At 43.9% G+C, this 17,215-nt stretch overlaps 1 protein-coding gene across 5 annotated transcripts in view; it reads left to right on the top strand.

Moving 5' to 3' along the window:
- The window catches only part of STXBP5L (syntaxin binding protein 5L), a 1,891,501-nt gene that overhangs the window by 1,743,548 nt on the left and 130,738 nt on the right, over positions 1–17,215 (top strand). For 2 of the 5 annotated variants that reach the window (XM_086935622.1, XM_086935621.1), the window contains one exon: positions 13,633–13,734. The exons of 2 other annotated variants lie outside the window; for them this stretch is intronic. In XM_086935622.1, the coding sequence (XP_086791748.1) occupies positions 13,633–13,734 (102 nt within the window). The remainder of the gene's footprint in view (positions 1–13,632; positions 13,735–17,215) is intronic. One more of the 5 variants, XM_086935620.1, reaches the window with a different exon arrangement.

Below are 17,215 nucleotides of genomic sequence, written 5' to 3'. Positions count from 1 at the left end.
CGTCATGGAATGCAGGGCAAACAGATTACGCACTGGTACAACAGTGCATATATGCACAAATTAATTGCGGTGTCAACTAGGGTGAGAAATTCATGAAGTCACACAATTTCCGAACGGCACAACAGCACCGCCTATACTTTATTATGTTGCTCGCAATGTTCATACAATTTTGCATTTGTAATGGTGAAAAGTGAAATGGAAGATGCTCGTAAGAGGTCATATCTACAAGAATGTGTTTAATGAACCATGTCACCCCACAGCATTGATCGCGTGCAGGGTGGCGAAAGCGTGTCTCGTCCCTGCGTTTCATGCACATTCTGTTACCTGCATACCCGGCGCCCCAGGGTCCACGCCAGTGTCCAGCACAGCAATAACCATCCCGCGGCCGTCGTACTCTGGGAATCGGGCAAGGAAGCACCCCCTTCGTCACTGGCTCTACTGTCTGCTCTGCTTCCTTAGTCCCTTTAGCTCATGCCGGGCAGAGGCACTGTTGCTGTGCGCAGCGAGCGCGCCCTGCCTGGCTCACGGTGTCAACCTGTCTGTGCACAGGCATAGTGAACGTCCCCTGCCTGACGTACATGCCCTGTTATACTTCCGCAGTCCCTTCTTTAGCTCATGCCGGCCTGCGGGAGCCGTCAGTGTGCGCAGGCGCGGTGATCCTGAGTCGGAGCTTGCAGCCCTCTCGTTCCTTTCACCCGTGTCCGGGCGAAGCAGCCTAGGGTCCGCCGAGGGCACAGAGGTGAGTGTGGGGGCCGGGACGGCAGTGGGGACAATCGGCCAGGTCCTGGAGCTGGGCTCGGGGGGAGGCATGGGGCTCTCTGGTAGTTTCCAGGGTGTGGGGGGTGGAGGGTCCTCCAGCACCCGGCGGATGCCATATCTGAGTTCGAAACTTATCATGGGGCGGGACTTCCGTTTTGTGAAGCCCGCGCCCACGGAGTGCCTGGAGGAGCAGTGGTGACGCGGGGCTCCCATGCCCCGAGAGCCCCGCAGTCGGAGGCTGCACAAGTCCGGAGTGCCGGTGAGCGGGGAGCGGGGAGTGGGGGAGGGGTTGGTGCCTGTATCTGTGCGTGTGTCTGTGTGTGGGAGGGAGGGGGAGGGGGGGGGGGATGTCTCTCCGTGTGTGTGTGCTTGTGTATGTGTGTGCGCATGCGTGCAGGGGGGGTGTGTGCCTGTGTATGTATGCGCTTCCCAGGAGACAGACACGGCGAGCGCGTGGCCTGCGCCAATCGCATTTTGAAAGAAGCGCGCGGCCGGCGCTGTCTCCTGGGAAGCAGAGTCAGTAACAATAGATCTCGGCGAGTACAGTGCTTTCGCACTGTATCGCTACGAGACCTAAAAATGACGCTATAGTAGTCAGGAGGCAAGACTAAGAAGCCAAAAACCAATAAAAATGCTGGATTTTTCATTGCAGCCAATCACATTTATGGCTGGAAAGTGGGTGGAGCTAGCCCCGCTATACTATATACAGCATCTTTCACCAAGACAGCGCATGCGCCGCCAAGACGAAACCTAAAAAAAAGGAGAAGTTCTCTGCAGCTGGTAGCGGGGCTGGTCCCGGGGATGCTGAACTTGGCATCCCCTGGACATTCCCAACTGCTTGGTCTTTTAAATTAGTTGCATGCGCCGGTAGATTGGTGTAAGCTGTAGATGTAGCGCAACACCCGCCAACTGTGTGTAGATTCAATGTTGTCTCATAGAGTTAGCTGTGCAGTGTCCTAACTTCGTTCAGTCTGTCTTTTCTTGCCCCCTCTTGCTTCCCTGTGAGCAGAATTGTTGCCCCACTAATCTGTGAGGTCCGCGTCCACCTCCTCGTTGTTTTCGTCTTTGTTGATGATGTTGAGTGAGGTTTGGAAGCAACAAACCTTGATGTTTTACTTCTGATTGACTGCAACAGATACTGTAATCTATTCATCAATCAGTGATGTGAAAATTATATTGTCAGCTTGCTATTGTTTTAAAAAATGTATTTTCATGCACTGTTAAACTGTGAAGATGTTAATTTGTCGTTGAATTAGATGTGTGCCCCTTGAGATTGTTGCAAAGTCTTATGTTGTGGAAGAAGGTGTTTCTCTGCACTTGTCTTGTCTCTGTAAGACCATTCTTCCACTCAGGTATGTGGTGGAACATCCAAGTGTTTGCACTGAGGTATTTGTAGCTTTGCCTTTTCTGATATACAGCACAAAAAACACAAAAATTGACACATAGTCATGACAATGCAATGTGTAATATTGTGTGAGGCTCTTGGAATCGACTGTGATCCTTCAATGTTTCAGTTGACCAAACAAATGTCTCTCACTAACCAGGAACCACTAAAGAGGGTGGTGCTTTATTGCTGCCTCTCCATTCGCGCTCAACAAATGAGGATGCAGGCCAATTGAACGTCAGTTTCATGATAAACCAAGAAGTCTGGCTGTGCCCCAAAGTAGACACCAACAGAGGGCTGGGAGTCAGCAGAAGGGTGTAGTGAATGTAGATAGGTGAAGCAAAGGTGTTCCCAGGTATAGGAATCAACCAAGGCTCTCGTTACGAGTTGGTCATTATCGCTTGCGATTGCACCCAATAAAAACTTTCTGAGGTGTTCAGTAATTTTCAGTTGTGATAATGTTCATGTATCACAGGTGTTATTGGGGAATAACACATGAATATTAGTGCTTGTCACACCAAAATCCCCATGTTGGTATTTACAAACCAGAAATCCAAACAATTCATAGCTCAACATCATACATAATATTAATAAGGACCCAGTAGGTCCCGTGCAAGTTCGAAGTGGCCCCTAAATTTCAAACTACCCCATCTCCCTCAACCATGATAAGAAATAGTGCCGCATTTGTCTGCTTTACGACAATCTGGAAGGTATGGACCAGGCTGCCTCCATGTCAGTGTCTCCACACATCTGCTGTGTGATTAAAAATGTTGCCATTGACATTTCCCTTGACTAAAAACCAACTGACTTGCTCCATACCATTTAAATATTTAATAAAATCAAAAAGTTACAGTGGCTTTCTGTTGTTCTGATATCCCGGGAGATACAGACTTTAATTAATTATCAGGAACATTTTGACTCAGTGTAGACACAAATAAAACGTTATTCCCTGAACGATATTACTAGGATGATAGAAGAGGATATTAATAGTAAAATGACCATGCTTCCACTTGCGTGACATTTCTAACAGGCTGCTTGCTTCAGGACTACTGAAAACTTTGTGAGTGTCTAAAGAGAAGTTACTAATGGCCCACGTTTCTTGAAGGCAAATACCTGCTTCAGAATTCTTTGAGAATTCCAAAGTAAGCTCTTCTGAAAGGAGCCATTCGAGATCCCAAAAGCTGATCAACAAATTATTAAATTAAAGGAGAATCAGATTCAGGCCAGTTTTATTGAGTGCGCTTTGGAACCTTGAGCAGCACCCTGCTTCCTCCCTGTAATGTCACCAGGGACATGCTCTGAGTTGTTGGGCATTTTGCAAACTGCCTGTCTGGGCCACAGTGGATTGTTATGGACCGGGCCTCCTTGTTAGCTCAAGAGAAAGTGATCTACAGGGCAGTTAATATTCATGTTAATATCATCATCTAAATATATCTCCCCAGTCTGACTAATTACAGGCATAAGATCAATTCCTGTGCTCTGAAGAAGGTCACTGAATTTGAGCACTATATGTGAGACTGGATTAGAATTAATCTCTACCTTGGACTTGGGCAGAAAAGAGTCATCCTATAATGCAGCCAGTGTAATGTAGGCTGAATTTACCATGTGCAATTAGGGGTGAGGCATAGAATTCTGGTCTACTTTGGAACAATCCAGTTTCGCTGAAAAGATTGATGAATTCAATTATTGAGGAAATAGCCTTCTCATTTTCACTGGTCCATAGCTTGGTGAGTGGATTCATGATTTAATAATTCAAATTAATCAGTCTTGCTAGTGGATGAAACTTAGAATCTCAGATGACTTGGATGCTTTTTAGTGATTTCCAAGCTTCTTCTCATCTTATTTGATTTCTCGGTCTTCAAATCTTTCACCTGTGCACTAAAAGTCTTTAGTTTTCTTTAGCCTAATTTTTAAAAGAGGAATAACTGGGATCTATTTCTGCCCGTACCAAGGAAGGCATATTCCGTGGCATTGGGAAGATTCCTGAAACAATGTTTTAGTGAGTACACATGACAGGTGATTCCTGATCTTTAGACATAGCGAATGGACACACCCACCAGTCCTTGCTGTTGATTGAGCTAGGGTTGCTTTGCATATTGTTTTCTTATTACTTTTCTGAGCCAGGCATGAAGGGTGACTCCAAATATCACATTGCTAACTTTAGCACCCCAAACTAAAGGAGACAAAATTGATAATAACATGTCTATGACATGTTGAGGCTTTAAGGAAGTTTTTTTCCCCAACAGGGTTAATATTGAGCCTAAAATTCTACTGAACGCTTGTAATACCCTGGAAAGTTGGACTTACTCTCCTGGCTGGTTGAAGGAGCCTTGTAGCAGCAAATCACGGGTCTCAGATATGTTTTTTCAAAAGGTAGCTTGGTACTAAGAGTACTGTTAAATAGATCTAGTATCGGCTTAGGCATCCCAGCCATTGCAAATGGATGACAGTTTTATATCTGGAAGAGTGAATTCCAACAGCAATAAGTAATGTGATTTGTTTGTCTCTATATCATCTTCCTTTACTGCAGGTAGATTCAGTACCTCTTCTCCCCCCATTTTTAACAACATTTTGCTCTTAGCCTTGAACATTTGATTGGACATCTGAGTAGTTCATCACTTGTTCAGGAGGGCTATTAAAACGCATCTGTTCCCTCATAGATCTTAGTATTCTGATCTGTGCGCTTCTGCCCTTGTACTGCTGTGTTGTGTCTGGGTACTCTTTCTGAAGCGCCGGGACGCTCCTTGGCTGGGGCAGCTGTGCGCTATAGAAGTGTTATTAACATAACATAACTTGTGCATTATCGCTCCTTTCAACTGATAGTGCAAAATAGACCCCTATTGGTCTTCAGTACCTTCTTCCATGAGAGATCTTAAGTTTGTGAGAGATCTTATGTGTGTGCGTTTTCTCCTAGATGTTTTGTATGGGATTTGCGTGTTACAAACAATAGTTCTGGAGCATAGCTTATTAATGGTCATGACTTTGGGGAACTTCTGCCACCCTTTTTCAAGTTCTGCTGACTTCTCAAGAATGTATACAGTACTAAGTTCTTTCTTCTTCAGTCCTGAATTATAGAGTGTAGTGTACATGCCCTAAAAGGCAAAGAAAACAGCAAAGTCAGCAAGAGTCTAACATTCTGTAGTCTTAACCAAGAATTTCTACCAGATTCCCAAGTTATGTTCATAAATAGTTTTCGAGAGTGTAGTGTACATGCCCCAAAAGGCAAAGAAAACAGCAAAGTCAGCAAGAGTCTAACATTCTGTAGTCTTAAACAAGAATTTCTACCAGATTCCCAAGTTATGTTCATATATAGTTTTCGGAGTCTAACAGCAAAGTACCTTCTGACAACAGAAAGTCTTTACTGAGTGGTGCAAAACCTGGCAAAACTCAACATAAATATGATATAATAAGCTTTTAAGGCAACAGAACAATATATGTCTGCCTAGTCCCTCAAAGTGGGGCTGGCGCCAGTTCTTTTTCCCTGACAAGTAACCACCCACTATATGCCACCTTAATTGTTCTCAGAGCTATATGGGAAAATTGTAATACATACCAAAAAAAACATATGTCAATATCCTAGCAGTCCAGTTTGTGCTGGAGTTAACCACAATCGCATGCACCGGTTTGCCTTTTAAAGTCCTGGGAACAGATTATATAGATTAAGGAATGTCAGGGTTCAATTGACCACTCATTGCTCCCTGCTCAAAGCTGCTTTCCCTTCACCATCGCGTCCGTTACTCAAGCAGTAGGATGGATGCTGACCACTATGCCCATCGCCTCTTCACCTAAGGACTTCCCACTGAATCCTCTCCCCACCCTGCCTCACACTCGCCTCGGGCCAGGCGAGTGTGAGGCCCTAGGCGAGTGGGTGTGAACAGAGAGGAGCAAGCCACCAGCAGCCAACAGGCATCAATCCTAGAGGACAGGCAAGCTCACGCCGTTGTGAGCGCATGAGTGTGGCGAGACCACCAGCACTGCCAATAGTTAACACTCATAATTACAATATGTGCGGGAACAGGAGTTAATCAGGGCCTAAGTCGGGGATCAGAAGTAACGCTAGCGGGGGAGTTGCAGGGTGTGCTCATGCTCCTATGGCCATTGTGAAGGGTTGATAGTAGAGAGTGGCTCTAGCACAGTCATTCTACTTGTGTGGGTTCTCAGGTGATTCCTCAGCATGTTCATTCATCACAGGGTGGCATTAGCATTTTAGCTAGTCTAAGGAAAGTATGTGAGCTTTAATTGACATTAACAGTCTCTTTTCGGGCTGTTCAAAGACTTCTCTCCTGGTGCTCCTGCACTCCTAAGCCTGTGCGTCTTTAATGTACAGGACTCAACATTGATTTCTCTCAAAGGTATTACAAATTTGCATGTGAACGATAGCCATGATACTGAGCCATTTAATTTTGACCACCAAGCTACAAATACCACAATGCAAAAATATTCACGGGTTGGATGAGCTGCTCACACCTGACATGGTCCAGCCGAGGTCTGTGAATTGGATTTGTCCGCTGTGTATTTTGTAAGTGATATATATGTATGATTCTGTTGCCTGCAGCCAATGGGGAAGAAAAACAGCCTCAGAACTTTGCAAGAAATGTATATTCAGTTGCCCTTTTTAAGCATCTGCAACAAAAGTAAAGCTATAGTCTGTCGAGATTCTCATTCCACTCTTGCTGGCGTGTCTTATAACTCAGAGACGCCGGCTCTGATATGATACGACCATCTTTATATCAGAAGTCGTGGCACTGGATCAAAAAGCCTATCTCAAGATAACCAGTGCAAAAATTGAAGCTTACCTTAGGCGCACTTACATTTTCTTGTGTTCTGACGTCAAATGACAGAGCACAGAATTCACCCAAATGTCAATTCTATTTGTTTCAAATTCCTTCTCCTGTTCTGAGCACAGTGCTTCTAGGAAACAGCAGTAAACTTTTGGGAACTATTATGATGGTCTCTCCAAGTCCATCCTTCTGTCTACTCTTTGCAAGAGTGACTGAGCTGCACCACATCTAGCAAGCTCTTCTTCCGAGGCACCTAAGAGTATGGGTGGTTCATGAGACCAACATCATGTAGATGGTCCCAGTGGCCCTGGTTATGGGGGGTGATGTCAGAGAAGCGCAGGCCTATCTTGAAAGCAACCTTGACCAGGACATGAACCAGCAACATAGCTTTTCATCTGGCAAGGAAGAAATCTGCCTCAAATATGTAGGAATTAAATAAAGAGCACAATCATTTTTAGGTACATTTAACCCTGGATTGATGAAAACGTGAACATTCTTAACTGATCAATATTAGATTTCCCTGCCTGTGACAACCACCTACCTTCCAAGTAAGGTAGACATCTGACCTGACGTCCATCATCCCATGATTCTTCGATGGTGACTGCAAGTCTTCTTACGAAAAGAGTAATCTTTCCCTTTCATCTGCTGGTTACTTCACAGGAAGACAACTGAAGGGCATAGAACTCTGTGATGAGAGGATCCACACAATGGCCTCAGTCCATGCTCCTGTATTATTAATGAATTACCCTTGTATTATTAATGAATTACCCTTTCTTGGACAGTAAAGGCTGCGCTCTTGGGCCAGGGAGCACACCAGGATTGCAGATGGGGCTCAAACATTTAAGAAAGGTCCATGGTAAAATCCTAATTCAAAATTAGGATCTTTATTATGAGATTCTGCTCTGTTACAAAAATCAAGCAAATACACGCAGCCACCTCAAAGTTACATAAGTACAAGTTAATGTCAACTAGCATAATGTGTGTAATTGACCTTTTATCCTCTTTCAAAACATGGTTACTCTATAGCAACACATCTATCACTTCTTCCAAAGTTCTGAGTGTGAAAAAATCGGGGTTTGAAAGATACCAGGGCAATGCACCGTCCAAGAAGCAGAGGGCACGATATGTCTGGGAAAAGAAACTTGATGGGAAAAGAAGATAGGGCTGGAAGGAGTGATCAGTTACTGGGTGTCAAGAAAGTGGATCACTAGAAAAGAATTTAAATTCTGACAGTAGAAATTATCAGTGATGTAGGGGGTACCAGCAAGGGACTTTATTTTTATTATAGATAATCAGTGGCATAATGAGATGTGAAGGGCGACGTTAGGATTTGGAAGAGAACTATCCTTGAAAGCCAGAGGGAGGTAGTTACAAAGTAGAAAGAAAGGGTTAATCACAGTGGAAAAGAACATAATAGTGACGCCAAGTAAGAGCGTGCAGGAGCCATGAACGAAATTATGTCAATTAAGTAAAGTGATAATATTGAAAAGGTCAGTGAATGAGGCGATACCAGAAAAAAGGTGCATCAGTGAAGGCAACAGGTATCAGGCAAGAGGTGCATCAGTGAAGGCTATAGATATCAGGCAAGAGGTGTCAGTGAAGGCTATAGATACCAGGCAAGAGGTGTCAGTGAAGGCTATAGATATTAGGCAAGAGGTGTCAGTGAAGGCTACATATATTAGGCAAGAGGTGTCAGTGAAGGCTATAGATACCAGGCAAGAGGTGTCAGTGAAGGCTATAGATACCAGGCAAGAGGTGTCAGTGAAGGCTACAGATATTAGGCAAGAGGTGTCAGTGAAGGCTATAGATATCAGGCAAGAGGTGTCAGTGAAGGCTATAGATACCAGGCAAGAGGTGTCAGTGAAGGCTATAGATATCAGGCAAGAGGTGCATCAGTGAAGGCTATAGATACCAGGCAAGAGGTGTCAGTGAAGGCTACAGATATTAGGCAAGAGGTGTCAGTGAAGGCTACAGATATTAGGCAAGAGGTGTCAGTGAAGGCTATTGATATCAGGCAAGAGGTGTCCATGAAGGCTATAGATATCAGGAAAGAGGTGCATCAGTGAAGGCTATAGATATCAGGCAAGAGGTGTCAGTGAAGGCTATAGATATCAGGCAAGAGGTGTCCATGAAGGCTATAGATATCAGGAAAGAGGTGCATCAGTGAAGGCTATAGATATCAGGCAAGAGGTGTCAGTGAAGGCTATAGATATCAGGCAAGAGGTGTCAGTTAAGGCTACAGATATTAGGCAAGAGGTGTCAGTGAAGGCTATAGATATCAGGCAAGAGGTGTCAGTGAAGGCTATAGATATCAGGCAAGAGGTGTCAGTTAAGGCTACAGATATTAGGCAAGAGGTGTCAGTGAAGGCTATAGATATCAGCCAAGAGGTGTCAGTGAAGGCTACAGATGTTAGGCAAGAGGTGTCAGTGAAGGCTATAGATATTAGGCAAGAGGTGTCAGTGAAGGCTACAGATGTTAGGCAAGAGGTGTCAGTGAAGGCTACAGATATTAGGCAAGAGGTGTCAGCGGAGGCTATAGATATCAGGCAAGAGGTGTCCATGAAGGCTATAGATATCAGGAAAGAGGCCCATCAGTGAAGACTATAGATATCAGGCAAGAGGTGTCAGTGAAGGCTATAGATATCAGGCAAGAGGTGTCAGTGAAGGCTATAGATGTCAGGTAAGAGGTGCATCACTGAAGGCTATAGATACCAGGCAAGAGGTGTCAGTGAAGGCTACAGATATTAGGCAAGAGGTGTCAGTGAAGGCTATTGATATCAGGCAAGAGGTGTCCATGAAGGCTATAGATATCAGGCAAGATGTGTCAGTGAAGGCTATAGATATCAGGCAAGAGGTGTCAGTGAAGGCTATAGATATCAGGCAAGAGGTGTCCATGAAGGCTATAGATATCAGGAAAGAGGTGCATCAGTGAAGGCTATAGATATCAGGCAAGAGGTGTCAGTGAAGGCTATAGATATCAGGCAAGAGGTGTCAGTGAAGGCTAGAGATATTAGGCAAGAGGTGTCAGTGAAGGCTATAGATATCAGCCAAGAGGTGTCAGTGAAGGCTACAGATGTTAGGCAAGAGGTGTCAGTGAAGGCTATAGATATTAGGCAAGAGGTGTCAGTGAAGGCTACAGATATTAGGCAAGAGGTGTCAGTGAAGGCTACAGATATTAGGCAAGAGGTGTCAGTGAAGGCTATAGATATCAGGCAGGAGGTGTCCATGAAGGCTATAGATATCAGGAAAGAGGCCCACCAGTGAAGGCTATAGATATCAGGCAAGAGGTGTCAGTGAAGGCTATAGATATCAGGCAAGAGGTGTGTCAGTGAAGGCTATAGGTATCAGGCAAGAGGTGTGTCAGTGAAGGCTATAGATACCAGGCAAGAGGTGTCAGTGAAGGATATAGATATCAGGCAAGAGGTGTCAGTGAAGGCCATAGATATCAGGCAAGAGGTGTCAGTAAAGGCGGTAGATATCAGGCAAGAGGTGTCAGTGAAGGCTGTAGATATCAAGCAAGAGGTGTGTCAGTGAAGGCAATAGATATCAGGCAGGAGGTGTCAGTGAAGGATATAGATATCAGGTAGGAGGTGTCGGTGAAGACCATAGATATCAGGCAAGAGGTGTGTCAGTGAACGCTGTAGATATCAGGCAAGAGGTGTCAGTGAAGGCTACAGATATTAGGCAAGAGGTGTCAGTGAAGGCTACAGATATTAGGCAAGAGGTGTCAGTGAAGGCTACAGATATTAGGCAAGAGGTGTCAGTGAAGGCTATAGATATCAGGCAGGAGGTGTCCATGAAGGCTATAGATATCAGGAAAGAGGCCCATCAGTGAAGGCTATAGATATCAGGCAAGAGGTGTCAGTGAAGGCTATAGATATCAGGCAAGAGGTGTGTCAGTGAAGGCTATAGGTATCAGGCAAGAGGTGTGTCAGTGAAGGCTATAGATACCAGGCTAGAGGTGTCAGTGAAGGATATAGATATCAGGCAAGAGGTGTCAGTGAAGGCCATAGATATCAGGCAAGAGGTGTCAGTAAAGGCGGTAGATATCAGGCAAGAGGTGTCAGTGAAGGCTGTAGATATCAAGCAAGAGGTGTGTCAGTGAAGGCAATAGATATCAGGCAGGAGGTGTCAGTGAAGGATATAGATATCAGGTAGGAGGTGTCAGTGAAGACCATAGATATCAGGCAAGAGGTGTGTCAGTGAACGCTGTAGATATCAGGCAAGAGGTGTCAGTGAAGGCTACAGATATTAGGCAAGAGGTGTCAGTGAAGGCTATATATATCAGGCAAGAGGTGTCCATGAAGGCTATAGATATCAGGAAGGAGGCCCATTAGTGAAGGCTATAGATATCAGGCAAGAGGTGTCAGTGAAGGCTATAGATATCAGGCAAGAGGTGTGTCAGTGAAGGCTATAGGTATCAGGCAAGAGGTGTGTCAGTGAAGGCTATAGATACCAGGCTAGAGGTGTCAGTGAAGGATATAGATATCCGGCAAGAGGTGTCAGTGAAAGTCATAGATATCAGGCAAGAGGTGTCAGTGAAGGCTGTAGATATCAAGCAAGAGGTGTGTCAGTGAAGGCAATAGATATCAGGCAGGAGGTGTCAGTGAAGGATATAGATATCAGGCAGGAGGTGTCAGTGAAGGCCATAGATATCAGGCAAGAGGTGTGTCAGTGAACGCTGTAGATATCAGGCAAGAGGTGTGTCAGTAAAGGCTGTAGATATCAGGCAAGAGGTGTCAGTGAAGGCTGTAGATATCAAGCAAGAGGTGTGTCAGTGAAGGCTATAGATATCAGGCAAGAGGTGTGTCAGTGAATGCTATAGGTATCAGGCAAGAGGTGTGTCAGTGAAGGCTATAGGTATCAGGAAAGAGGTGTGTCAGTGAAGGCTACAGGTATCAGGCAAGAGGTGTGTCAGTGCAGGCTATAGGTACCAGAGATGCAGTGCATTGGTGAGTGCTGTAAATATCACAGTAGAGGTGTGTCAGTGAATGCTATAGATATCAGATGAGAGTTGTGCCTGTGAAGTCTGTAGGTATCAGACAGGTGGCGTATCAATGAAGGCTGGACATATCATATTTGCGGTGTATCAATGAAGGTTAAATATGTCAGACCCGAGCTGTACCAGTGAAGCCTATAGATATCAGAAAAGATGTGCTTCAGTGAAGACTAAATATATATCTGATTAGAGGTTTATCAGTAACAGAGAGGGAGATTAAAGAGGTGTTGGGTCAATGATGGAGGCAGAAATCATTGACATGGCATATCAGAGAAGACATGCAACAGTAAAACAAGAAATAGAAGAAAGAATGGAGATGTCAGAGGAGGCGTAACAATAAAAGAAGGCACTATCGGAGAAGAGGGGTATCAGTGACTGAGGTAGCAGAGAAGGATATATTGGAAAAGAAGAGAGAGACCAGGGAAGCCCATACCATTCACGTAGAGAGATAACATTTAAATGACACATCAGTGTTAAAGTGAGATATCAAAGAAGAGGAGCAGCAGCGAAGAAAGGAAATTTTACGTAACCAGAGTATCAATAAAACAAGGAGATATCATTGAAGGGGAAAATGAGTGAAGGTTTTTAGCTATTAAAGTAGAAACAGTATTATGGAAGTGAAGGAGGGAGATCTCAGAGAAGAGGGATTTTAATGAATGCATGAGATATCAAACAAGAGGATTTCACTAAATGAAGAAGATATCAAAGAAGAATTTATTAGTGAAAGTGATATAGTTAAAATCATAGAAGACGCAGATCAGAGAATGAAGGAGATTTCAGAGAAGAAACGATATCCAAGAAGGAGCATATCAGTGAAGAGAAGAGATATTACAAAAGAGGCATATCAGTGAATGAGCAAGATGTCATCAAAAGATATTTCATTGAAGGGGAAAGTCACCAGAGTAGAGGTGTTTCATTGAATGAAGGACATGTCGGAATAGACCTGTATCGAACGTGAAGGGGGATCAGAAAAGGCATATCATTAAAGGAAATCATAGAAGAGGTATGCCACGGCCTATTTTAAAGAAGCGAGACCTTGAGAAAAATTGTTATCAGGCAGATAAGGGCAAGTTGACGTCCACTGCATCTTGACTTCATGTCAAGTAACTGAACAGTCTGTGCATGAAACAGCTCTGAAGCAAAGGGTAATTGTGAAAGAATTCCCAGGTTTGCACCATATCAAAGAAGGTAGGATGAAGGAAGTGGGTGGCAGATCAGAAGTATGACAAAAATCAAAGGCTATAAAAGAGGATAGCACTGTGACCCAAGGAAGGTGTAAAGAGATGGAGGAAGGTTGTGGGACAAAGTAGTGCTCACCAAAAGGCTGCCCAGTGACATTATCAGTGAAGAAAAATGCTGGACAAGAAGAAAGATGGCGTAGAGAACAGTGATGGGAGAGAATAGTTACGACAAGGAAGTGGTGGCACATCAAGATGGGAATTGAGGAAAGAGCTGGAGGAAGGTGCCAGGAGAAAAGAAGGGTGATGAGGATGTGGTATCCCTTGAGGCTTGGGGTACAAGAAGTCAGTGGAAGGAGAGGGAGGCTGCAGAAAAGATGACTGCTGACGAGGAAGTTGCAAAGAGTGAGTCTTTGAGTGCTGGAGAATGGCATCAGGTCCTCTACCTCCTGGCTACTGTCGCATTTATGTAACTATGATTGTTGGTTCAATTGTTCCTGTCCTTTCGCAACGCATGCATTCTTGTGGCAGTAGGTTACATTTCCAGACGGGCAATGCTTCAGCAATTACACGGAGTCAGTACATTCTCAAACGACGATTACCCAAGTTCTGCGTACACATGGACGGAGAAAGGTAAGATTTTTCATACTAGCTGGATGTTTTCCTGTTTTGTTTTGTGGTGCATTAGTTGAGATGTCCTACATGTGTCTTCTATCAAAATCAGTTGATTGAGCTATGGTTATCTGCTGTCAGGTGAAATTATATCTATTGAGTGACTCAATGGTTCAATGATGTTTCAAAATCTGTTTTTATGAATTTATAAGCAAGACTCTTGCAGTGTAATGTGAAAATATATCATTTTTTGAACATTGGCTAGCATGGGTCACATTTGTGGTTGTTAGTGATTCAAAACAATCGATTACTCACGGTGCAAGTGCAGCATTTCTGCATCGCCTTTCTCTTCTCCTCTTTATGTTGTTTCTCTCCCCACCGTCTCTATTCTAATTACAGGTGATATTGATTTCTCACTGGAAGACACTAGTATTTCTGATAGTAAGGGATTTGTGCTTTAATAGCTTCACACTTTTTACTACTAAGGGTCATTGTTAACACACTGTACATTTACATGGCTTGAAATTGATCTGGGTGTCCGGCAGCATGGCTGGACTGATCTGTTTCTTATTTCATTTGAGGATATCCTTTCAGGTTTGATGCATACAAAAAGACAGACTGTGTTGTATAATTGCATTAGGCCTAAAATACAGTTTTTCATATGTATTGATCCTATGATTAAAGAATATTTTCGATGACTAACCAAAATAACCACAACAGAGAGACGTGTTGTTCAAGAATAAAGATGTTTCCGTGAATAGTTCTCAATTTGCACCAAAGCAACATGTCAGATCTTCCATGTCACTTTGTTTAATGATATGATGAGGCGGTAATGAAATCCAATATATTGACACTGACTGTACATGGAAACAATAGAAAGATGAGCCTCTGAGAGAGTATGGCGTGACTGCAAAATGTATTGATAACAAATCCAAGAGGCTCAAAGATATTCTTTCTTTGATCAAAATAGCAAGTCCTTAATAAAACATATGTGCTCTGTGACGTAAAAAAAAGCCAATACAGGTTGCATTGAAGCCCAGTTACTCCCTCTGACAGATTGTTCAAGGGGAAAACAGATATTCTTCTCCAATATCATTATCTAGGTCATAATATTGGCATAAAGGACAAAAAATTATTTTGTAAACGAGCGAAAATAGTTTCTTAGTCTTCCGGCTCCCTGGCATATTTATGGTATTCTTTACCCAATGAAAGCTCTCAAACCAACCAAAGAGTTGGATGATATCTGCCCTGCAGTACTGGCTGTTGAGTGTGCAAATGATTTGCTTTGAACATTAGTGATGTTTTCAGCCCCAGCCAGTGGTTCCTGAACTTCCTATGGTTTGTTTGTCCCCCTTCTTGAAGAACGGTACTCTACATCCAAAGGAGCTAGATTACAGAAATCATACAGCAGGTCTCTCTCATTTAGGTTCTAAAGTCATAAAATGAATAGGCACTGAGCAGTTAAAACAAATAAAAAAGTGTCTGGTCTTTCTACAGACATTATTTAGTCCCAAATACATACTCAAGATTGCACTGCCAAAAGTATGGGATGGTTCTCTTGAGATGGCTGATGGGTGATTTGCTTGATCATTGGCTGAGTACAGCCCATAGATCACCTGACTCTCCTCGTTGGGCTTAGGATAGTATCTGGTGTATCAAAGCAGGCCGCTGGATGGTTTAAGTCCTTTTGCGAAAAAAACATCCAGGGGGTGAGGAAGGATATCTTGTTTCTCTGGCATATCAGTCCGTTATGTGGGCCCGTAGAGTTTGCCACTGGTGCTGCTGTTTAAAGACTACATACAGAGAACCAGGTTTACTAACCTTCCACGCCATGCAGCAATGCAGATTGTTGTGCACATTGTGTGAAAGGGAGAGAACAGAAATGCACCACAGCTGCTAAGATTTCGTGCACCTATACTCTCTCATAGCTCAGGCGGGCTTCAGGCAGCCTAGCACCAACACAGGCACCCTTACACCATGGTGCGAGAATGCCTGCATTACAGATAGATGTGTTTTGTGCAGGAAGGTATATCTATGTGCACAAAATCAATCCTTAGAGATATATTGTGGAAAGAGGACGTAACAGGGAGAAATGAAGACATTCCCCTTGTTACGCCAGCCTCGAGTAGATACAACATTTTAGCACAAACCCAGGTTTACTGGCTTTAGTTTTCTGGGTTTCTGGGTTTGCGTCAAAATCTATGGGTGCCCGTGCTCCGCTGATAGAATGCCCCATGACAGAGAGTACCACGGGGAGTCAGGAAGTAGAGCAAGGCTTCCACAGTGCATCAGCAACAGGACTTCCTTTTCATTGCCCTACCAGGGACGGACTTGCCGAGTGGGCATCAGGCGTTTTCATAGGAGGCTGAAAGGGTGGGGGCCGAATTTACAGCCTGGTGTTGTTTTTGTTACGGTGTTGGTTTTGCAGCAGTGCTGCTATATTGGCTCCCAGTAACGAAAGCAACAGGGTGGCTGGTCCGTCAAAATTTCCTGGGCTACCTTGGGTTCCTAGTTAGGCTCTGTCCCCTACCTATTCTGAGACACGCTAGCAAATAAAGACTTTAGAATGAAAGGATACCTTAAGAAAGTAGTGTCTACACAAACAACATTCAGAGAGGTATTGTACCATAATTATTATGCTGGTCAAAGGTCACAAAAAAGGAACATCCTAGTTAATTAAGATCAAGTTCCTCTGTTTTCGTTGCTGGAGTTACTGTTTGTCTTACCACTTTCATCAATTCTTACACTGCCAGTCAAATTTTAACCGCAATATTTTGACCTATTAGTGATCACTCATCAGATCAATCATATGGCCTTCCTGATGAGTTACTATTGTACTCGGACTTTCCTTCATCTCAGTTGAAGCCAAATATTCTAGATACTTATTCTGTGGTTCCATCTGAACCTCCACCAATTATGGTAAAAGGACAGCCAGAAATCAAATTGGAGAAGTTTGTGACCCTTTGACTTTCAGACGTTGTTTTCAATTCTTGATTCACTGGAGAGACCATTTGTCAAGTAAGGGATTGTGGGAAGATTGTTCTTCTGACCAAGCTTCGGTTCTGGTTCGCCATTTCTTTCAACACCACCCCAGTAAACCTAGAGCCTCAGGTGGATATCACACTGTCACAGCCATGACCAAGGCTTACCAGAAGGCTGTTTGCAGTCAAATGAACACTGTCCAAGCAGAGCGCACTCAGGAAACACACCTAGCGTGTTGCTCAGTGTCCTCCTGGCCTGAGTTTTGTGATCACACTACCCGTGGAGGTGTTCTGCACTCTGTTCAAGGCATTAGTTTGACGTGGGCAGCAGTAGAGCTGAATAATTTGGCAGTTTGCAATGAATATCAAACTTAATCGTATCCTTTGAATCTTTAGCCGCCGCCATGATTCTGCGGAAAGAGGCGTCTTGATGCAAACAGCAACACAAAAAAGATTCATAGTTCATCTTGGAATGGAAACTTCCAGTAAAGTTGTCATTTTGGGAAGGGTAGTTTACAGGC

The sequence above is a fragment of the Lissotriton vulgaris genome, chromosome 8 (assembly GCF_964263255.1).
Source record: "Lissotriton vulgaris chromosome 8, aLisVul1.2, whole genome shotgun sequence".
In the NCBI taxonomy this organism is placed as follows: domain Eukaryota; kingdom Metazoa; phylum Chordata; class Amphibia; order Caudata; family Salamandridae; genus Lissotriton; species Lissotriton vulgaris.
The sequence above is the reverse complement of the archived record's forward strand: the minus strand, read 5'-3'. Positions and strand labels throughout refer to the sequence as shown.